The sequence below is a fragment of the Strigops habroptila genome, chromosome 5, assembly GCF_004027225.2.
Source record: "Strigops habroptila isolate Jane chromosome 5, bStrHab1.2.pri, whole genome shotgun sequence".
Taxonomy (NCBI): Eukaryota; Metazoa; Chordata; class Aves; order Psittaciformes; family Psittacidae; genus Strigops; species Strigops habroptila.
In genome coordinates this window covers 60,319,688-60,342,171 of record NC_044281.2, presented here as the reverse complement: position 1 = coordinate 60,342,171, position 22,484 = coordinate 60,319,688, and the positions used below count along the sequence as shown (strand labels likewise).

Here is a 22,484-nt window from a genome sequence, read left to right as displayed (position 1 = left end):
CATCAAATAGGAATTTTCTGTTTTGTGACCCTGTAACTGCTGCTAAAATGACCTGAACAGAAACTTCCCCTTTTCTCCCCAAAATCTATTTCATGTTAAAGGAGTTCCAGATCAAAGAAAGCCAATACCTATCTGAGCTGTAACTCCTTACAGTCTCAGCTAGTAACATTACTTTTAGAAGTCTGTTCAGCTGTACAGAGGGGGGAGGGTTGCCTGATGGATTATAAGTGTCCTTCTACAACATAACTGTTACCCCCTAACTACTGATGACGATTTCTGGTGCCTCACATCTGTTCTGGTAAATTAATTTGAAATTTGCCAAGAGTGGGACTCAAGTTACAAATCCGTAGATCCTGTACTGGTTGTTCCAATCTGGAGAATTTCCCCAGTGACTCATGCTAAATTCCAATTGCAAGGACAAGGTACATGAAAACTGAAGGTTATAGCAAAGATTCTCACCTCTTCAAAAATGTTATTTGTGAGCATTAAGTAAGTGTTAAAACTCAGTTCTTGTTTTTTATAAGTCTGAATAAAAATTTTTGGTTTCCCTTCTTTTCTTTAAACTTAATATTCATAACTTTGGCCATTTAACTATTTTGCAAATTTTCAGGTCAAGGTGTTCTTTAAGGTAAGCCTTGAAATAGGTGGAGGGAAAGAGCAAGCAGCAAAGCTGGGTAAGTCTCTCAATTATTACAAAAAAGCTGGAAGGGGAAGAAAGGATAACATCCTTTCCCTGATCTCTTCTCTGCGGTAAACTCTTGCCATTCGCTGTTAGGAAAACTAAATATAAGAAGATAATGTGTAAGAAGAAGGATTTTAAATGCTCTACAAGTTGAATAGCTATGCTATTTAATAAGCACAAAACGCAAAGTCCTGAAAAGAAAGATTAATTTGTGATCATTGTTACAGAAAATGTATCGTAGAATTTGTCAGTCCTTGCAAGTACCTGATGACTAATGATGATACATCAGAAGGGACTGAGGTTATGTCTTCCTAGGTGGATCCACTGCAAAGTAGAGGTGTCAGAAGAGGAGACCATCCTTAAGTTTGGTTGTACGTCAGACATCACAGTGACAAATGCTTGGAATTGAAGTAGGAAAAAAAATAGTTGCCCATTTGGAAACCCTGTACCTGATTCCATTTGTTCTGTCCCTTTTTACTGGGTGAACAGCACATTGTGAACCTTACTTTACCTCTGGAATTCTGAATGTCTTTCAGATTTCAGTGGCCACTCTTGTGAAGGGCAATATTGCAAACATAAATGTAATGCATCATTTTGCTTAATTTTAAAGGCTGGCTGTATCTAGGAGGCATTCCTTCTCTGGAGTTTGAAAGTCGAGACAGTATTCTATTTGAACTGTTCCACTTTATGAAGATCTATCTAAAAACTTGAAGTTCAATAGAAAATCTGGTGGGGAAAGCTTGGGAGTCAAGAAACATCACCAAGGATTTCAAGCTTTACCTTGCTATTGATTTGTAAATGACAGATTTCTTGGATTTATTAGGGGAGTTTTTGTCCTTAGGTTTTGTTTGTTTGTTTAGGATGCATTGCTTCAAATTACCTTGATAATAGTCAGGATAGATAGATCTCTATGTATGCTTCTATATACACTGTTTATTATATTTAGTCATATTAGTGCCCTTACTAATATAATAAAAACTTTTTCTATGTTCTTGGTATGTTCAGCCTTTTTCTTTTCTTAGATGGCTTCTCTGAATGAGTACAACTATACTGGACATTACTCTATTACATGTTTATTTCTGGCAATGTGCATGTTTTCCTGGTAAGTATTAGGCTTTAAAATACCTTGCTTAAATGGCTCTGTTACCACCTCCTAGCACTCAAATGTTTAATTGTTCAAATGATGGTAAGATCTTTCTTTGTATCCTGGCTTAGTTGAGCTGGTCTTGGGTTTTTACCTCAGTGTGAAGTTCTTGAAAACTTATTTTTCTGAATATATATAGCAATATTCAAAACAGAGTTCACTGTGGCAGTTGAGTCTCTTGTTTCCTTTTGGTATGCTGTGTCCTTAGGAAAGCTGGAGGAGTGTATAAAATCAGTCCACTTTGCTGCCTTGGACCCTCTCAGACATGTAATCTCAGTCAGCCTCAACAAAGGAATAGAGTTTCAGCAAAGCATCTCTTGGCAGTACAAAGTGGCAATGAAACCTTGTGTTTTTTCAGTGAGCATGATGACTTCTGACACCCTGCAGTTTAATTAGCATGCAGACGCTACACTTTGTTCTGGCATCTTCCTCATGTAGTAAGACAGTGGTTGGTCACATCTTCGAGCAAGTGCATGTAAAATCCACAAGCACATGAAAATACTCAGTGTTACACTATCTTTAATAGAAATGCCATGTTAAAAATGCAGGGAGGAGCTGGTAATGCTCACGTATTTCCTAACATATGCGTCTCAACAGTAGAAAAAAGGTGGTGTACCACAATGGAAATTGCAGGTCTCTGATGGTAATTAGTTTCCCTGCGCTCTGTTGTGTTGCAAGACTTGCATATGACATTTAGATGATTCTTCAAGAGATGTTAGTGGATAGGCAGTACGCAACAGTCAGATTTCAGGCTTCCTATGACTGCTATCAGGTACTTAGGATCAATACTGCACAGAACAGTCCTGGTGGTGGTGGTGACCAGGATTAGAATAAGATCTAAAGGGAGTCCTTGCAGGCTGCATTGCGTTACTATTAGTTTGCCAGTTAAGCTAAAAAGCAATTAGAATTTGACATTTTAAATGTGTGCGACTGAAGATAAGTGTTTATACTATGTGTTTCTCTGGGAAGGGAAAGAAGTTTGCGCTGCTGATCCGGTGTGTTTAACAGTTACTTCGTTGTTGCCATCTTCTCTGGTTCCCTGTGTCCACTAACTACCTTAGAAGGAGTTACCTGAATCACAAATTCAGTTCTTTCCTGTCTCAACCAACCATATCTTAAATTCTCTTTTAAATATACCTAAATATAACTCCTTTGTCCTTACTAAAGTTCTTATGTTATGCTCTTTCTGGAATTTATACATAATCTGTTATAGGTAGCCATCATACTGTAGCCTTCATTTTACTAAACACGGTAAGCTTTATCTCCTTTCCTCTGACACACTGTGCCTTGATCACTTAGCAGCCCACTTAAAGCTTAATTTCAGTCTTTCTTGAACATGAGTTGGTAAAGACCGTACCCGCATCGGCATATAAATCAATTAATATAAGAATATATTAATACTTTACTGTTATAAAGTCCTTGTTTGCCTCTTGGTGTCTGTCATGTAGTATGATTGAGCACCCCAATCTCGCGCCCCTGCTCTTATTTGCAGCTGAACTCCAATTTGCCAAGAAAATTATTAATTTAAGCACATGACCTGACATTATGAAACTTTTTAATTAAAAAATCCTTGGATTATTCTCAGTATTGTTGACACCTCAGAGTTTTGTCAGCAGGTATAAGCAGTTAGCTTATTCCTAACTTTTGTGCCCTACTCAGTTACGAAAAGACTTGGAATTGATCCCAGACCAGCGTAAAAGAATTCTACAAGTTCCCTTTTCAACCCAGCCTTTGTTCTTTCTTACAAGTTTTTTATCCTTGCTCATGCTAATTCCTGTCTTCTGTAGTTTAACTAATTCTGGGTTCTTGTCAAGCCTTCTGTGGACGTCCAAGTGGTTTATACTGCATTCCTCATTTAGAAAGTACATTGAGTCAGACTGACACAGTATGGCCAATGATTGATCTTTGATAAACCATGTGTTCAGTTGGGAGCCTTGGAAAGTGGAGGGAAGACTAATTGTTCTATATGGTGAGAATAACAAACTTTTAATTTGCTATCTGTAATTTGATACTTAAAAAAAAAAAGTCCTCGCTGCCAGAGTTACAATTCCCATTGTAGCTATTGAATTACAATTTTGGTGATTATTTCCGCATACTGGGATGAAGGTCACCAAGTTTGCCTTGCTAGCTGCGTCATTTAAGTTTCTTGGCAGAATGCTTAAGTCTGCTGCAAAGAGGAAGTAGTGTTTTGGTGTGTGATTTTGTGAACTTGTGGACATATGCCATGTATATCTGAAATGCATGGGTTTAATTGTAAGGATTAAAAAGCTGATGACAAAAAATATCGGACATGCTGCTCTTTTAAGCAGTCGAGCTGAAAAACCTGCTGTTCTCCTTCTGTGCTGTGATGAGAAAGGGTAAAGCTTCTAATTTTACTGTTGGTTCCACACAACAGAACTAGAGACCCTGGCAGCAGCTCAGTGGTAAGGTTTGTGTGAAATCTTGATGTTTGGACTACAGTGGGTGGAACCCTAACATGACTCATGGGGTAGTGACTCTCACTTGAGCAGCTAACCAAACACATGGCTCTTCCTGAAGTAAACTGAACTTGCTCTGCTCCCTGTGCACATAGAAGGTTAACTCAACAGCTAACGTTGACTATCTGCATTTTAATTACTGTAGTCACAAGGTAGTGTAACAGGAGAAGTATTTTTAATGCAAAATTTAGACTTGGGTCACTGCAGCGTCCTGTTGGTTTGTTATACTTTGACCTATGGTTCAGAGCTGACCAGATCTTGCTTACCACAAACTATGGGAAAGGGGGGGGAGCATGGGTTGTGTGTGTGCTTGGTTGGTTTTGGTTTTTTGGATTTTTTTTTTTTTTTTTTAACTGTATTGGCTAAAATAGAACATTAAAAGTAATGCTTCATGTTATTTAAGTGGGAAACAACATTCCAACCATGATACATAGCACAAAGAAGCAGCAATACTTTAGTGATCTATATCACCACAATAAATTACTCTGGAAAACAAAAAAAGGATTTTTCAGCTCTATTGATAGTACTCAGCACAAATAGGTAGTTGAAAGCAAAGTCCTTCCAGACTAGAATTCTGTCCAGTGTCATATATTAGCAGAAGACGCAAGGATATTACAAAAGAGCAAGAGTTTGTCTCTCAACTTCACTAAAGTTGAGTTTTCTAATAGTGAAAAGTCTTGAATCTGCATGGGGTTTTAGAAGCTTTCCTTAATGTATTGGCTGTAGCTATAGTAACAAGCCAAGGGATTTCTTTAAATATAGGGAGTGAAATTAGATATCCGCAATGGTTCCATTCCATGCTTTAAAAAAGTAATTTGAGATACTCTTATTAACATATAAACATGCAACATATAATAGGCTCTTCAGACATAATGCCGTTTTGCTCAGATGTTTTCTCTTGTTCTTTTTCCACTTGTCAGTGAAAAACAAAACAAAACATTGTTTCTTTCCCGAATAGCTCAAATCCAAACAGTCCACTAAATGGAAGAGATGAAGAATTGTGTATTTTATGAAGGTACTTGGTTCCCATGGAAACAGGGATTTAAATATATACCTCGCTGGAAAGAAACGTGCTTAACAGAGGCAAAATAAAGTAGACATAACACTCAGAGTGTCAGCTGAAGAATGGTGTGAAGATTATACTCTTAAAGCTGTTCCTGATGCGTTCTGGGCAAACAAGGGAGAACAAGCCAAATCTTGTTGAAGATAGATAGGTAATTTATTAGGTTCTTTATGTGGCTTTAGGTGCTTTTCATTTGAAGCAGGCAAGCATAGTAAATTATTACCCACCTACTTTCTGCTGCCTGCACTTCCTGCTGGTTTACAGACAAATAGAACAGTGGCTGTTGTTTCATCTGGAGTTCAAGTGTGTTACCAGGTTACAGGAAAAAGAAGTAGTTTGCATTTTAATGGTCTCTGAACTGCTAAGATGTTTATAATAAAAAAGAAGTAGGAAGTTATTTTGAATAATCTCAAATAACTGGTGCATAATATCATAGCTGGATCCTTCATAAATTCTATCTTGCTGGTCAGAATCTCTTACGGATAATTAATCACCAGGTAAAGAAAGGACTGTGCATATGTAGTTTCCGTTCTATGTATAATATGAATAAAGTTATAATAGGCAGAAACAAAACATGGAGTGCACTTCCCACAACTGCATACAAATAATTATAAGATTTCTTTCTAGCGAAAGGTATGTAGAAGTCAGGACAATCTTACTTTTATGCCCTCTTGGGACCTAGTTCCTGATTTAACTACATAAAAAGGAACAACTGCTCCAGCTCCACCAAAGTCTTTTATGTACTTCACGTTACATGCTGTTCTGGTGGCCCAGGTGACTCAGCTGACTACTTGCCAGCTACTCAATGATGATGTTGTGCTAAAGACTCATGTGTTACTGGATAACAGACTCGATTTAGAGCTACGTGCATGAACTCCATTGCAGTGGTGGTATAGGGAAACTGCAGTGTGGACTTTTCCCTTTCCTAGGCAGGTGGCTAAGGGCTGTCATGGGATGGCAGCTAAGGACTCCTGAGGGATGGCATCGCCTGGCGCTTCTCTGACAGCTCCACTGGGAAGTCACTCTACGTTTCTGTAGCACTTGAATATTTGAACTTACCTCTCAGACGTTTTGAAGGAGAATTGGGCATACTGCAGCTTTGCTTCAGCGAGAGGGGGCAAACCTGCATGGACAGGAAAGGGGTGCTGGGTTAGCAGAGCGATCACCACCGGGAGCCGCTGCTGGCCCGCCTTGGCCCTGCCGGGACCCGGGCGCGGCGCCCCCGCCTGTGGGGAGCGGGGCCCGTGGGCCGGGCCGGGGCGGTCTCGGTGCCGGGGGCGGGGCGGGTGCCGCCCGGCCTCACAGCCTCCATTTTGCGGTGTCGCTGCGGGAGAGAGGCCGGAGGCTCCGCAGGTTTCCCCTCAGGTGAGGCAGCTGGCGGGGGGAGGAGAAGAGCCCACCCGCCGTGACTCGCGTCCCCCGCCTCAGGCCGCGGCCCGGGCGCCTCTCCTCACCCACCGCCTCCGGCGGGGGAGGGGGGGGAGCATGGGGAGGGGCTCGGCCCCGGCCCCGCTGCGCCCTGCAGCACGGGTGTGCTAGGGTCCGGGCGGCACGAGCTGCAGCCGCCGGCCAGCTGCGCACTCGGCAAGTGTCCGGCCGAGGGAGGCGCCGTCCGGTCCGCCCCAGAGCGCCGCATCCCCCGGCCGGCGGTCTGCCATCCCGGCGCGGAGTGGGAACGAGGTCCCCGTCGTCTCAGGAGAAGCAAGCACAGTGGTACCTGCCTCCGGCCGCAGCTGCGCCTCGCCGGAGGACTCGCCGCGTCGGATCTAGCGGCTGGGGGAGCGGGGAGAGACCATGGCAATGCATGACCGCCCCAAAAGAGAGCGGGGCGGTGGCTCGCCCGGCGGGCAGGGCTGGGCCAGCTCGGGGCGGGGGATGGTGGTGGCCCCACCGGGGTCTTTCAAGTGTTCTGGGGGCGGGTGTGGTGCTGGCGGGGGCGTCCTCGAAGCGGGGCGCAGGTGTGGGAGGGGCCGGGACGGGCGAGGCTTCCTCCGCCCGCTGAGTGCGCGGCGGTGCCGCGGGGCCGGGATGAGACAGCGGCGGTAGGAGACTTCTCTGCTTTTACCTGCTGGGCTTCTGCCCAGCACGCGAGTTTAGCGCGGCCCCTGATGTTACAGCGCCAGAGCTACATATACGCCTCCTCCATCAGCCAGAAAAAAAAGACACCCTCCAAATGTGGGTTCTAGCCCGCAGAGGGCCGGCGGATGCCGCCCTTGGCTGGCCCCGCGGCTGACTCACCCCCGGGCGGGCTGTGGCAGCGCCCGGTCCGGGGCTTCACCCGCCACCGCCCGGGTGAAGAACGGGGCGGGAATGAAAATCTGACAAGAAGATCTGTTGTTGCTGTTATAAAACCACTATTATCTGAGCCTATATTCTGCTTGAGGATGCTTGCGCTGCGGATAAGTGAGGCCATGCCCTACGGCAGCGGCAGTGCAATGTTTATCGAGTACTTAACATTGTGTAAGCGACTTAATTCATCTCCTGGAAAATGTATCTACATACGGAGAGGTTTCAGTAAAGACTGCTGTTTGGTTATAGTAAGTTTTGAGAGACTCTTGTAACTGGTGTCAGAGACAAGTCTGAAATGCCAATTTAGTATCATGTCCATCTAGTTATAAAAGGCTTGAAGTAATTGAAGCAGCAGTTCTTACTTAACTCTTTTATTACTTTTTTTTTCCCAAATAAAAAAGAAAAAGAAATCAGCTATATCAAGCAAGTGCAAAGAAAACATTTTAATTTTCACAGTCCCAGAGCAAGATCTTGTTAAAGGGGGGATGATTAAATGAAATACCATGATTCCCCATACATGGCCCAAAGGAACTCGCAGCACAAATTGAGTCCTAGAAAAGGAACCAACACAGCAACAGTAAGGAAAAGTGTTAAACAATTTACCAGTGCACTGTAAGTCACAGGTTGACATGGCTGGTTAATCTGCCAATCAAAAATATGACATAGCTGTCATGGCTTGTTTGCTTGAAAATAAGATGTTGGAAACTAATTCCTTAAAAAGCTTTTTGCCAGAATATGTTTGCCGGTAAATCAGATTCTAAATGAAGTATCTTACCAATAAGTGTAAAATTTTTTGTATTTTAATATGGTTAAAGATTGCTGGGTCTCATTCATTGTACAAATTAAACTTTTTACAGTTGTTCAAACAGCTGAGTGGCCATCATGAAAAACATAGTAAGTTGTACAGTGGAAATGATACAGTGCACCTCAAAAGTTTCACAGTCTTTATAATCCTGTCTCCTTAATGGTGTAACTTTGGTTGAATTACATGAAGCTGAAAAAGTTTTTGTTTTGTTTGTTTACAAAACAAAGTTTGTTTTGCTGGAACAATATTTTCCTGTAAGCGGAGTGACATTGAAATCAGAAGGAAGTGTTGCTGGTCATCCTGTTCCTGAAAGGAGTTACAGTTAATATTAAAGTCAGAAATAACAAAAGAAATGTGCTGCTGAAAGCCAAATTTAAAGTACATTCAAGCAGCTGTCAGTAATAAATACTGCACAGGTACTGTTTTAAGGTATTACTTCTTAGGGAAATAAATAGCCATTAGCCAGAGAGGGACTCTTCATCAGGAACTGTAGCAATAGGACAAAGGGTAATGGGTTTAAACTTAAACAGGGGAAGTTCAGGTTAGATATAAGGAAGTTGTTCTTTATTGTGAGGGTGGTGAGGCACAGGAACAGGTTGCCCAAAGAAGTGGTAAGTGCTCCATCCCTGGCAGTGTTCAGTGCCACGTTGGACAGAGCCCTGGGCGACATGGTCTAGCGTGAAGAGTCCCTGTCTGTGGCAGGGGGGTTAGGACTGGATGATCTTAAGGTGCTTTCCAACCCTAACCATTCTATGATTGAAGCATGGTTCTACAAACACTCCTCATGTTGTTCTTCCTCCTTTATTTATTTGGAAGTAATGACTCAAGTTTATCAGTGTGGTACTGCATAGCTGTGCTGCTCTGCAAGTTGTTTTTGGCTCTTATTTGAACTAACCTACACAGAGTTTTAATGCTTTCCACATTAAGTCTCAGATGTTTAATTCTATGACCACCTATTGCCTTAATGGTCCAACATAAAAATAATTCTGCTTTAAAATCCATTTGGTTTGGCTACTGAATACCTAGAAATGTGAATAATCATTCACTGTATTGTATTTGTTTTTATATTTCCCATGTCCTTTGATTTGTGCAGCTATGGTGCATACTGTCTTAGAAACATGCCACGGGTAACTCCCAGACCCTGATCAGGGAATGTGGCTGGTTAACATTAACAGGATTTTTTTCCTCACCATTATATGTTTTGTAACCTGGCTAATGGCCTCAAAAATCCCTGACAACTGGTTGGCAATATGGGGAATGATTTCTGTCTTGTTTTGTTCCTATTCCCCCGGTCCCTCTATTAAAAATGGGGCTAAAATAAACAGTTACTGGCAGGAAACAGGAATTTTATACCCAAATGAAGTGATGCTGGGAGATTACACGTGTTTCTATCAAATTATCATTTTACATGGGATAGATAGGGTATTCCTCTCCTTACAGGAACTACCCCTGTGAGCAGAGGAGTGCAGGGTGATGTGAGACAGGTGCTTGGTGCAGTTCAGGACTGGGACCCTGCTCTAGCCTGACCCTTCTGTTTCTGTTCTGGCAAAGGGCTCAGCCCCTCCTGCTAGCACCTTAAAGGGTATCATGTATTTCAGAGGTTTTTTTGGAGGTCCAAGCCTCTTACCATGCTTCAATGTGTACCTGGCCTAAATAAGAGTGATAGGTAATTACGAAGTTGAAGATGCTTCCTCTCTGAATCCTGCTTGGTATGGTCATGTTTATGGAAAAAAGGAAAGGTTTTGTGGGTTTAATAGCTGACAAGTACTTCTGAGCAGTTCTAAACCTACTAAACGTATTGTTCAAGTGATTTAACAGATAATTAGCAAACAAATAACTACTACAAACTACAAACTACTACATATAGTGCCTTGACAGTGAAAATCTCTCTTCTTTTTCCCAGAATGTCATACCCGGGTTATCCTCCTTCTGACGGCTACCCTGCTTTCCCTGGTTATCCTGTAAGTAAGGCTCTTGAATGTGTTGCATTCCTAATGCATTTATATTCTGTGAATACCCCTTCTTACTGTGCTCCCTGTGTGTGTAAATAGTAGCTGTCAGTTCATATACAATATTCTCTAGAGATTATGGGCTTTGCTTCTGGTTTGGGTTTTTTTATTTTCATAATGTCTGTTGTTCCAGAAGGTTTTTGATTGATTGATCTTGTTTTATCTTATCTTTTTCTTGCTAATTTGTTGTTTTAATATAGGTATCTCAGCAATAACTTTTTTTAGATGTATCGGTAGTTCTTGCAGGTCTTTACATACAGGGTCAGAGGTAATCTCTGAACCAGTCTCTACCACAGTCTGTACAAATATCCTGTGTACCTGTATCCCAGGATTTACAGAGATGCTGAAAAATCTTCAGTGGCCACTACCCTCAGGAAGAGCTTGGAATGCTTTACTCAAGTAGCCAAGCTTTCATATGACACCAAGTAAACATTTTTCTGAGGATAAAGGACACAGTATCTTGGCTTCGACCCCCTCTCCTTCAGCTGCAGGACTTTGTTCCACCTTCAGTTCATGACTGAATGGGCTGAAAATTCCAGTGAAACTTGACAGAAGGCTGGAATGTATCAGGTGTGACTGATACTGCAGTCTTTTTGATATGCCTGCATTGTTTTTCAAAGCTAGATGCAACTGTGTACTTTTATTAGTATGGCACTGATCATACTGTAATTGTGAGAATTTTATATGGTCAGTGTTTCATGTAGTACAGAACTAGACTTCAGCATGGAGCTCAGCCTGGATCCCATTAAGATACTGAAAAGCTATAAATACATCCAATATCTATAAATACATGCAATAAATTCTCCAATTATTTTGCTTTACATTTTACCCTTACTCCCTCTGAAACACTGAAGTCAAACTAAAGACAAACATGATAGAAACCAGACTTTCTTAACTCCAGGATTTCTTTCCCCTCCTCCCAGTTCTGCTAACACTCGTGATTGTAGCTGTGATTTATTTTTACTTATATCTGAAAATATTTTTTTTCTCAGCTAGCATCTAAAATACAGCCAATTTTAATGGATTAATTTAAAAGATCCTTTAGATTTGATACCAACAATTCTAGGTTTCCTAATCTAACTGATGATGCCCAAAGTGATAACCAGTGCAAAAAATAATGCAAAATTATTTTCTTCTGCAGTAGTGATAGTTATCTGAGCAGGGCTTTTGAGGATCCTAATTTTGGATTTGTAAATCTAAATGCCATTAAAATCTTCTGGTTGAGTCTGGAAGGTTAGACTGTACTGCTGGGGGAGAGAGTATTATATAGCCTGGGCACAGTAATTCAGGGGGTAGAAATTTTGGGGCAACCAAAATTGAGGAGAATGTTTGAGCTAGACTTTACTGCTTTGAAGTTTATTTCTGTTTTCTCGGATTGAGAATGAATGTTTATTGTATGTAATGTGTGACCTGTATTTCTAAAGCTAGTTGGTAAGATGATTCCCACCGAGTAATGAGTCCATACATAATACTTCGTTATGAAGCTGATTTTAAATACCTGATTGTTAAGATCAGGTGTATGACTTTTAACTTACAGGGGTTTTCCCTTAGACATCCTGGTCATTCAAGTAAATATTTCTAATGTATGTTAATACTAATAGCAAACGTTTATGGTATGACTGATAAGTCATACACGTAGCAAAACAAAGGCATATAGATGTTTGACTTGTTCTTTTTATTTAAAACCTGTAATAGGTGTTCAATCTGACTCAGTGGTCCAGATTTAGTCATTGAATGTCCATGCTTTATAACCTGGAATCCAAAGGAAATGGAAAAAAACCCCAACACCTCTTGTAAGTTGTCACCACGTAACATTTGAAACTGGTTGTGCAAGAGAGGCAGAAAGTTCAAAGATACTAAGCTCTTAAAAGTCCTGTAAAAACAGTAGGTGAGCTTCTAATGATTCATAGAGAGCAAGCCTGGCTGAGCTCACCTTTTGCTTATGCAGGATAGAAGTAGCAGCTTTCCAGTAAAGGACATGGGGTCCTGGTGGTTGACAAGTCAAATGTGGCTCAGCAGTGCATGTACCCAGGGAGGAAGGCTAATGATATACCAGGCTTTAGCAAAGAGCAAAGCCAGTAGGTCAAGGGAAATAATTATTCCTCTGTGCTTAGTGCTCACAAGCCCACATCTGGAATACCACGTCTAGTTGTGGCCTCCCAGTACAACAGACATGGACAAAGAGGAAGACAAACAGCCCAGGGAGGGCTGCTCACCTGGAGGAAAGTTAAGCGGAAATCTATTCAGTCGTCTGCTAAGCAAACACTGGAACAAGGACCCAGAGCGTCTGTGGGTTCACTGTTCACTGGAGATACTGAAAACTTGACAAGGCCTTGTATGACCTCATCTACCTCTGAAGCTGACCCTGCTTTGAAGGTGGATGGGATCAGAGGCCGTCCAGAGGTGCCTTCCACCCTGCAGCACTCTCTGATTCTGTGTCAGCATAGAAGATGCATCACAAAATGCAACTAGAAGACGCCCATCCAGGCTTCGGGAATTCTACTGCTGCTGCTTCAAGTGCTGAATTTAATTATCTAATTCACATTATTATACACATGGACATTTTTGTAGCTTGAGAGTTTTTACTTTAGTGTCCTGTTAGCAGGCATACAGACATCCCATTTTTGTGTTTCAGCCCACAGGACAAGAGTCTGTCTATCCACCAGCTGGTCAGTACTCCTATCCCCCAGTTCCTGGAGGATACCCTCCAGCAGGAGGAGGTGGCACCTATCCTGCAGCACCACCGAGTGCTGGGTATGCAGGGGCAGCAGGATATCCTGCCCCTGGGGGCTACCCTGGAGCTCCCCAGGCTGGAGGAATGCCACCTTATTCCGGAGGTAAGATCCTTTGTTAGAGTACCCCTTCTGGTGTAACCATTCCCTGTGCTTGGTAGAAGTAGTAAGAAAAGCAGCTTTGTTCAGCGATCAATTTAGGCAGCAGCATGTAAGCAGCCAGCCAGATTGCTGTCTTGCAGTAAATACCTGTGTGGTGATGGCAGGGCCTTGATGGTTTTGGGTCACTGCACAGACACAGAAGATTTAGTCCCTTACATAGCTCTGCTCAGTAACCTGGCTCACGCATCAGAAGTCAAGTACAGAACATTAAGCATGCTAAAGTCGCTGTTTTTTCCCTAGCTCCTTCAGGCCCTGGGTTTGGTGTGCCTCCTGCTGGCCCTGGCTTTGGTGGCTACCCACAACCTCCTGCCCAAAGCTACGCTGGAGGTGGACCAGCACAAATGCCAGGTAAGTCATATATAAGAAACTTTAAGCATCCAAAGTTAAACCAAGAGATTCCAGGACAGGTAGTAAAAAATTAGGCCCTCACCTTTGTTATTTCTAGCTGTTGAGGTTTGTACACCTTCTCCTACCTTTCTCAGTGAGACCACTGAAGGGCTAATGAGAACCATCTCTGTAAGTGCTACATTCAAAAGGGATGGCTGTTACTGATAAATGGTCATGCTGTAGTGGTTTAGGTGCTTATCCTTCTTCAAACTGCAAGTATCTGATGAAAGCTGTGAAGTCCAAAGTCCACATTCAGTGAGTATGTGGCTGAGTATCTAGCTGTTCTGTTAATATCAAATAAATGAATGCATTTTTCAGATCCCTGTGTTCATGGTGATCGCTGGTGTACTAGGGAAAGTGGAAAGGAGAATGCACATAATTTCTTAAAAACAGTGCAGTGTTTTTAATGCTTTGAGTGGTCACTTACCATCAGGACAGTTTTTGTCCTGGAACGTGTCAGTTGTGTTTGCAAGAAATTCAGAGCGGCAAAACCTGTTTTTAATGATTGATTTGTTAACTCTAATAATAACTAAGCTGCTGTTAAAAATATAACAATTGTACATATGTATTATTGATAAAAATACAATTCCAGTATGAAAAATGTAGTTGTAGCTTTTCTATTCAAAGCACTTTTGACCACAGAATGAGATTCCTTCTTTTTGCACCAATGAATTCTTAATATTTATCATTTATATGCTAGACATTTTAAAGTGTATAATATGACTTTAAAAGAGATCATGGGACACACTCTCTTCATTTGCATGGGCTATCTTGGCTTTTATCAAAGACAGCAATATTCAATAATATTAATAATTAAAATTATTCTTATTTTCAATATTTAATATGTAGAAAGCCTTCCAGTTCCCACAGCACCAATAAATTTAGTATTTTTAGAATTGTTTTGCTAATATACATACTGAAATGCTCCTGTGATGGCTTCTTCCCATCATTCCCGAGGGCAAGAAGTTCAGTTACTGATCATGATAGGTATGATTACTTAGGAAACAGGTTTTGTGCAAAGGTAGGTCTTTAAATGGCTTTATTTTCAGATTAGATAACATTTACATAATAAGAGCAGACCTAATTCATTCATTTTATCTTTTTAATTTCAGTAGGATATCCGAGTGGACAAGCCCCATCACCAGTGCCTGGCCTGGTATGTCTGTATCCTCTTCTGTAATCAATCTTACGTAGCTTCTGTAGTTTTAATATTTTTTACAACTAATTTCCAACAATTTACAGTGTGTTCTGCATCAAGAATTCCCAGCTACACTCAGTACAACCTGAACAAAATCATAACCCTGTATCTCTGTATACTCACTCATCAAGTAGATCTTCATCCATCCAACTGGCTAAAAGCATCTCTTTGGCATTAATGGGCCAAAGCTGTTCAAAGAAACAGCTGGCTTTGTGTTAGAAAAAAAAATGGGTAACTCATGGACAACTCCTTCTCAAGTACTGATTCCAGCACTGTGATTTTAATCTGAATTTCCATTGTGCAGCATATCTAGTTAATCCAACTCTTACTTTCAGCCTGCAGCAATGGTTCAGTGTACCCAGGGCACAATTCAAGCTGCTTCCAACTTTGATGCTGGAAGGGACGCAGAAATTCTACGCAAAGCTATGAAGGGGTTTGGTAAGTAAGCAATAGAAGCTTAAATTTCTATTGAGCTAGTTTTGTAATGCCATTTTGTCCTTTTCTTCAATTATTATTTAAACATACATTTCTTCTCCCCAAGCTTTTCAAAAGTTACACTAAGTGACTCAGACAATTTAGTAGACAAAGCTATAGAGAAAATTTGGTAGACTTAAATGGTAGTAATTTATTATGTAACTATGCCCAAATGCAAGATGATAACATGCAGTCTCAGAGGGATTATTATGAGTTCTTACATGAAATTGCCCTTCTATTTCCAAGGAACTGATGAGCAGGCTATCATAAATGTTGTTGCTAACCGCTCCAATGATCAAAGGCAAAAAATCAAGGCAGCTTTCAAGACTATGTATGGCAAGGTATGTTCATTAGTTCTCTGAATCAGTAAGCAAACCCAAATCACTGCTGCTTTACCTGCCTGATTGCATTTTAGTTCTGGGGAGTGGTTTGGGCATTTTTGAAATGCAATTTTTTTGGTTATATTCCTTCAATATATTCCCCTGGCAGAAGCAGGGGTGGGGGAAGGTTGGGCAGCTGGCTCTGTCCCTGACCAACAAGAAGCTTCTCTGCTTTTGTGATGCTTGATAGATAGAAAATAATCAAGCTTAATCTGTCCTTGTATTAGTGTTTAAAACTACCAAGATTCTTATGCATACAAACCAGCACTGAAATCTGGGGGTTTTTTATAAGAAACAAACTGAGAAACTGGTTGAGGATTGGTTAGTCAATAAAAGGCTGAGATAATTTGATTTCTTCCTTCTGTCATTTTTGCAACTTAGAGTGAAATGTTATAGTTGTGGCATTTTTCAGGACCTGACTAGGTCCTGATCAGTGAGGAGATAACAGAGAAGAGCTGAGCTGTCAAAGGTTTGGATAGAGGGAAGTTCTTTATAAGAAATTAAACTAAGCTTTACAGGAAAAACAGCACAAAGCTGGAAATCAGTCACAAAAGTAAGTTTGATCTTTTTTGCAGTATATAATCTACATGGCTAACACTCTGCAAAGCCCTTTTTGTGTTTATAATTGAACAGGATTTAATTAAAGATCTGAAGTCTGAATTAAGTGGAAATGTGGAAGAATTGATTTTAGCACTCTTCATGCCCAGCACCTACTACGATGCCTGGAGTTTACGTCATGCAATGAAGGTATGGTTTTTCTGTAAATGAAATAGCTTAAAAACATCTTAAAATGCTTATCCAAGAAGGAAGCATGCCTGACTGCTGCATTGTTGAAGAATCCTGTGGTGGCAAACAAATTTTGGGACTGTTGTGCCCCAAGCTGCAGTCAATTTCTGCAGGATTAGCCAATTCAGAGCAGCTGTCCATCCAGCAGAGGATGAAACGCTGCAGGACAGAACTCTGCTCTCTGCCACTTAGTCAGAACTATTGCTAGAACCTAGAAAGGGCCAGGGTGGTGTTAAAACTGTAACCACTGTTTAAATTGAAGGTATGTACCTCTCCTTACTAGGAACAAACCATTGTTCCTGAAATTTATTTTTGGATTATTCCAGTTTTTTTCCAAAAGGACAGCAGGGAAAAAATATTTTCTTAAGGTGAGATCATGAAGGTATGTGTTCAAGTGTTACGACTGCATTAAAGATTAGGTGAGCTAGTTTGTTTAAAATTTTAAATTGGGTAAACTGGTACATGCAGTTTACCAGAATTTCTTTCTTGTTCAAGCTGCAGCAGCTTGCAGGTGGCCGATAGTGGAATCAACTAACTCAGCCCATGAATGCCGACCTTCCGAAGAATCTGGAGCTTAAATGAAGATCTGGCTTTAGTGGAGCCAACAGTCACGACCATTTAATAAAAGTCATAACATTACCTAGAAGCCTTGCATAGATCCACTTCTATCTAATCCTTGCCTGAATAGAGATGACCAGGCCAATAAGATATTTATTCTGGGGAGAGGGAAGCGTAGATTCATAGAATGGTTTGGGTTGGAAGGTACCTTAAAGATCATCTGGTTCCAACCCCCCTGCCATGGGCAGGGACACCTTCCACTAGACCAGGTTGCTCAAAGCCCCGTCCAGCCTGGCCTTGAGCACTGCCAGGGATGGGGCAGCCACAACTTCTTTGAGCAACATGTTCCAGTGTCTCACCACCTTCATAATGAAGATTTTTTCCTAATATCTAATGTAAATCTCCCCTCCTATCATTTTAAAGCCATTCCCCCTTGTACTGTCACTATATGCTCTTGTGTAAAAGTCCCTATATCTATGAAAAGTTCCTGCTGGTGCTCCATGTTAAGGAAGCAGCAACATTTGGAATAGGGAGCACACTTGTATGCTGACCAAAACAGAATCCGCGTGTGTATCTTTGACTTCAATGATTAGCGTAAGTCTGTACCTTCCTCCAGTATGTTTCCAGGTTAAGGTTGTCAAAGAATTTCTTTCTACACCATTTTCCACTTTACTTTGGTGGATGTCACTGCTATGGATGTATAGCTTTGGGGTATTTTTTTTAACTGGTGCAGGATTGAACGTTTGAGAAATCTTCATTCCATTTTAAGTATACAGAAGACTTGGTGCTTTCACATTGAAGGGATATTGTTCTTGCAATGTAGATTGTATTAAGTCTTGAAATAACATGCTTAATTTCACAGTTGAACAAAACTGAATAAGTAGTGCTTTGTAGTTATGCCCTCTTTTCCTCTGCCTACAGGGAGTAGGCACTCAGGAGAAAGTGCTGATTGAGATCCTTTGCACAAGGACAAACGAAGAAATACGAGAAATAGTGAACTGCTATAAATCAGAATTTGGACGGGACATTGAACAAGACATCAGAGCAGACACTTCAGGACATTTTGAACGATTACTTATATCTATGTGCCAAGTAAGCTTTAATTTTTTATTTTTTGGTAAGGTAACTGTGTACAGTCCAACTTTGATGCATGTAGTCATAATGGCTCCAGAAATAGCCTCTGTCTGCTTAGTAAGAGCCAGGTTTTTAAGAAATTACCTCTGGGCCATTTATTCCCTAATGACAAGATATGACACTTTAGTCCCTCCTCAAGGAAGAGATACTATCTACAAATCTGTGATGAATTGTGTGACCTCATTTAGCACCCTGTATTCATCTTGGAGAACTTACGTGTAAATACTTTATTGTGCAGAAGCAATCAAGTGGTACTATAAAACAGAGCTCCACAATACTGTAAAAGCAAGATGCTTTTGGGGCTTTTTGCCTGTGTTAAAAAATAACTTGGGTGGATGTGATAGGATAACCTTTATGTATGTATAATACCTGTAAGAGGCCCTGCGAACAAGCCAACAGGTACCACAGCTTCCAAGTTACACCATAGCCTTCCTTCCCTTCACATCACCAGAATATGGGAGCTTGCTTATCCCATATCATATACTAGGGTTCTCTTTGTATTGCAGTTATCCATGTCAAGGAAGAAATATGTGGTAATGCAACTTCCACGTTTCTCTGATCCATCTGTCTATTTGCTGTTAGAATTTCTATGATGCTTCTCTATCTCATTTGCCTCTGCCTTTGTGAGAGTTCAGTTGCACACTAGGTATTTGGATTAAAAAGTCAAAATCCACAAGAAAGCAAACCTTGAGATGCTCATGCTGCTAATTTTTATTTTGGTAAATCCAGTAGTTTACAATAACTAACCACCACATAATTTAAATATTGTAATAACCACTATAGATACAACAGTATTAGAGAGCATGTGTTCAGCCTACTCAGCCAGTACATTTAGCAACATCCATCCATGCACTGGGCAGCAAAAACACCCTACAAACCCAAGGCACATAAAATGTCATATAAGCCCTACTGACATATTACAACTACAGTAAGTGCTTTCTGGAGACATTCTATGATTCTTACTTGAAATTAGCAAATTCTAAATAAAACAGAAGACCTGAGATATTTCAGGTGTGCATATTCAGTAAGATAATTCATTAGTTCGTTTGGGAAGACTCTTTGCAACTTGAAGCCTAGAAACAAACAAATCAAGAGAAAGCTTACATTATTAAGGAAAATAGAGAATTAAGTTCAGTACGTAATTAGAACTATGAGATGGTATGTAGGGGTCAAATTATCTGAGTCAGTGTATCTACAGTTTACAGCATGCCCTACAGGTAGGGTTCTGGGTCATTTCTGAGTTTGTTGCCTATAAGAAATCTTAAACTAAAGGGTAGTTTTAAAGCAATGTAAAGTATTTCAAACTGGTATTATTCTTTCTGCTTCAAGCTTTGAAGATATGCTGCAAGCATAGACCCCAAGCCTTTTTTCATTTGTCATCTGTTATCTTTGCTTTCAGGGTAATCGGGATGAGAATCAAACTGTGGATTACCAAAAAGCTCAAGAAGATGCTCAGCGTCTGTACCAAGCAGGTGAAGGAAAACTTGGGACTGATGAATCTTGCTTTAATATGGTTCTGGCAACCAGAAGTTTTCCCCAACTGAAAGCAACAGTTGAGGCATACTCCAGGGTAGGAGTTCTTCCTTCATTTCAAATGAGCTTAGTGTATTTTAAATTAAGGTTCCAGTTGTTACTGCATTTCATTATCCTCATATTAATCTCATTTATTTGTAGATTGCTAATCGTGATTTATTAAGCAGCATTGACCGAGAATTTTCTGGAAACGTGGAACGTGGTTTGAAGGCTATTTGTAAGTGATATGTTCTTCCCTCTCCTTATCCCTTAGGGATTAAACCTTCTACATGTAATTGAAGAGTAATCTAGTTCGATACTGGCCGTATGGCAAATGAACACACAACCTGAGACTTTGCTAACACAAAAGTAACATCAATTATTCAAATTATTCACTTTACACTTAATTGGAGAAAATAAGCATCCACCATGAAAAAGTCAGTTCGAAACAAGAAAAGGCTACACAGAAACTACTTGTCCCTTCTCTGGGAGGGCAGGCAACACCACAGAAGCAAGGGCCACTGGTTAGCACTTGTAGCTGTATTTTTCAGAGCTCTGCAAAATGATGTGAGTAGTGGTGTAACTGAGCTATGACTTGGGTTGTGACGCACCTCGGCAGAGACAGCTGAGCCACCCCACACATCATCTTAGAGCCAACATGAACATACTTTAGGCACAGTTCCCTTTCCACCTCTCTTCCCCACCACTTCCTACCCCCAAAAATCTCAGCATTTGCTAAAGAAAATGTCAGCAAATAGAAGATCTGTTTTGAATTCACTTTTTCCTACTGACTTGTATAGTAAAACAGTTAACATTTAGTACAATTTGCCGATAGTTAGCATCAGGGACTTAGCAGTAAATCCGCAGACATCAACGCTTACCAGAATGACAGCATTTCTGTAGCCATAACAGATAAGCAAAAACTTCCCAGATTATATTCTACTCAAGAGTTTTATGGGGAAAATTATGTAAAAGAATAAAGGCTTGTCTCTGAAAGTGAACAATCTAACCGAAACAAGATCCACTCTGCAACTACCGGAGTGACAACTTTTTACAGTTGTACTTTTCTTAGTGAGATTCTAGCAGTGGAATATGCGTACAATACCTTGTGTTCCAGTACCGGCTATCGCAGGAGAATACCTGTTTCTGAATTACCTATTTGAGAATTAAGGTTTCAGGCAGCTTTGAAAAGCCCTTCCAGAGAAGTTAACTGCTAATAACTGTAACTTAGTGTGTGAAAGAGTAACTCACTTGGTCAGCTTCCAAATAACTCAGCTCTGTAAAACAGTTCCTGTAGTCCACAGAAACTGCATCTTCACCAACACCTACCTCTACAGCAAAAATCCTGAATTGATCATGCCAGGTATCACTGTACAGTGTACAATACTGGAACTAATCCTAAAAATATACTTTATTGCAGTGCAATGTGCTTTAAATCGCCCAGCCTTTTTCGCAGAGAGACTTTATTATTCTATGAAAGGAGCTGGCACAGATGATTCTACCCTCATCAGAATTATAGTCACTCGCAGTGAGGTAAGAAACTTTCTCTGAAAGTGTTCCACATAGCAGAAAGCTTTCTGCCTTAACCAGCTTTTCCCTTAGTCCTTCCTTCACAGCTGCAGAAATACTGTTTTGCAATGAAGCTTTTATGGGGTTCAGATTTAGATGAACATGTTAATTAGTTTTAAAGCCAGCTTTTATGTAGTAATTGAATTATCTCTGGCTAGATAGCAACAGTGCTTGTCTTCCTTCTTAACTGTGGTTGCCTGCCCATGTAGCAGATAGGCACCTCGAGTTCAAAGGTTCAGCTATTAAGCATTAGGATCGTACAGTCCTAACAAAGCAAGAACAGGTGCTAGACTCTCTGTTTTGGGAGCTGCTCCTCTGGCTTTGGAGGGAACAGCTGGCTTGAGGATGTGCAGTTACCAGTTGCATGTTTCCCCCATGGTGTGTGTTCTCTAGTCGGTGAGGGAGGAGATGTGGGGTGACTGTCAAGGTGTTAAAATCATACCCTGTGTTTAAGTTTTGTGCTTTATTCTTCCTTTGCCTAGATTGACCTTGTGCAAATTAAACAGATGTTTTCACAAATGTATCAGAAGACTTTGGCTACAATGATAGCAAGCGATACAAGCGGTGATTACCGGCGTTTGCTGCTGGCGATTGTTGGTCAATAGAAGAGTATCTGGTTTTTTTGTTTTCTTTTTTAAAACAAACTGAAGGACATGTAACATGCTTTATGCAGTCACTCACTATCCTTGCATGTTAACAGAATAATTTTAAACTTTGTATAATCAAATATGCCTTCTGGATGATTCAATAAGCTTGTTGCACTTAAAATTGCCTTAATTTACAGCACATAACATTCCTTATTATTATATAATAAAAGATACATCTTGTCTACTAGCCCCCAAGCCTTAGTCCTTTTGCCCAGACAAAAACCTCTCCCCTCTGCCAGACTCCCACAAGATTAAACTTTTTCCAGCACTCAACAAGTTCCTTGAGATACCTGAACTGCTGAGCTACCTGTGGATGACAAAAAAGCCTGAGGCTGTGATGTAAAGCATTTTAGACTCCCTCCCCCCCAATGTTTCCATTGTAATGTTGAAAAACATGCAAGCGCTCAGTTTATGTCATATTACAGTGACAGTTTAAGGTCCTTGGCAGAATCTGACTGTACAATCTCCCCACCCCC

At 40.8% G+C, this 22,484-nt stretch overlaps 2 protein-coding genes across 9 annotated transcripts in view; one reads left to right on the top strand and one right to left on the bottom strand.

Annotated features, from left to right (window-relative positions):
* Positions 1-871: 871 nt before the first annotated feature.
* The window catches only part of PPP3CB (protein phosphatase 3 catalytic subunit beta), a 70,151-nt gene continuing 48,538 nt past the window's right edge, over positions 872-22,484 (bottom strand). Inside the window, exons 15-16 of one of the 5 annotated variants that reach the window (XR_003991661.1) lie at positions 6,426-6,489; positions 872-1,080 (exon numbers count right to left, since the gene is read on the bottom strand). The gene's annotated coding sequence lies outside the window, so the exon portion shown is untranslated. Of the gene's footprint in view, positions 1,081-5,500; positions 6,490-10,514; positions 14,018-18,967; positions 19,354-22,484 lie in introns of those variants that run through there. The other 4 variants (XR_003991662.1, XR_003991660.1, XR_003991664.1 and 1 more) reach the window with 4 other exon arrangements.
* On the top strand, positions 6,649-22,195 carry ANXA7 (annexin A7). 4 transcript variants are annotated; one of them, XM_030488183.1, is made up of 13 exons: positions 6,649-6,731; positions 10,364-10,421; positions 13,105-13,306; positions 13,604-13,711; positions 14,866-14,906; positions 15,284-15,386; positions 15,669-15,763; positions 16,436-16,549; positions 18,068-18,238; positions 19,680-19,850; positions 19,955-20,030; positions 21,213-21,325; positions 21,844-22,195. In XM_030488183.1, exons 2-13 carry the CDS (start codon positions 10,365-10,367, stop codon positions 21,964-21,966), a joined length of 1,374 nt encoding a protein of 457 aa, XP_030344043.1. In that variant the 5' UTR covers positions 6,649-6,731; position 10,364; the 3' UTR covers positions 21,967-22,195. The 4 variants fall into 4 exon arrangements, with proteins under 4 accessions (XP_030344043.1, XP_030344040.1, XP_030344042.1 ...); XM_030488180.1 differs by having other exon boundaries at positions 14,863-14,906; XM_030488182.2 differs by lacking the exon at positions 6,649-6,731 and adding an exon at positions 6,909-7,079 and having other exon boundaries at positions 14,863-14,906.

Bases quoted from the DNA above. Each gene is read 5' to 3' on its own strand.
- ANXA7 (XM_030488180.1), top strand. From the start codon at position 10,365: ATGTCATACCCGGGTTATCCTCCTTCTGACGGCTACCCTGCTTTCCCT. The intron at 10,422-13,104 runs GTAAGTAAGGCT...TTTGTGTTTCAG, and splicing joins CTGCTTTCCCTGGTTATCCT to CCCACAGGACAAGAGTCTGT. The intron at 14,907-15,283 runs GTATGTCTGTAT...TCTTACTTTCAG, and splicing joins CATCACCAGTGCCTGGCCTG to CCTGCAGCAATGGTTCAGTG.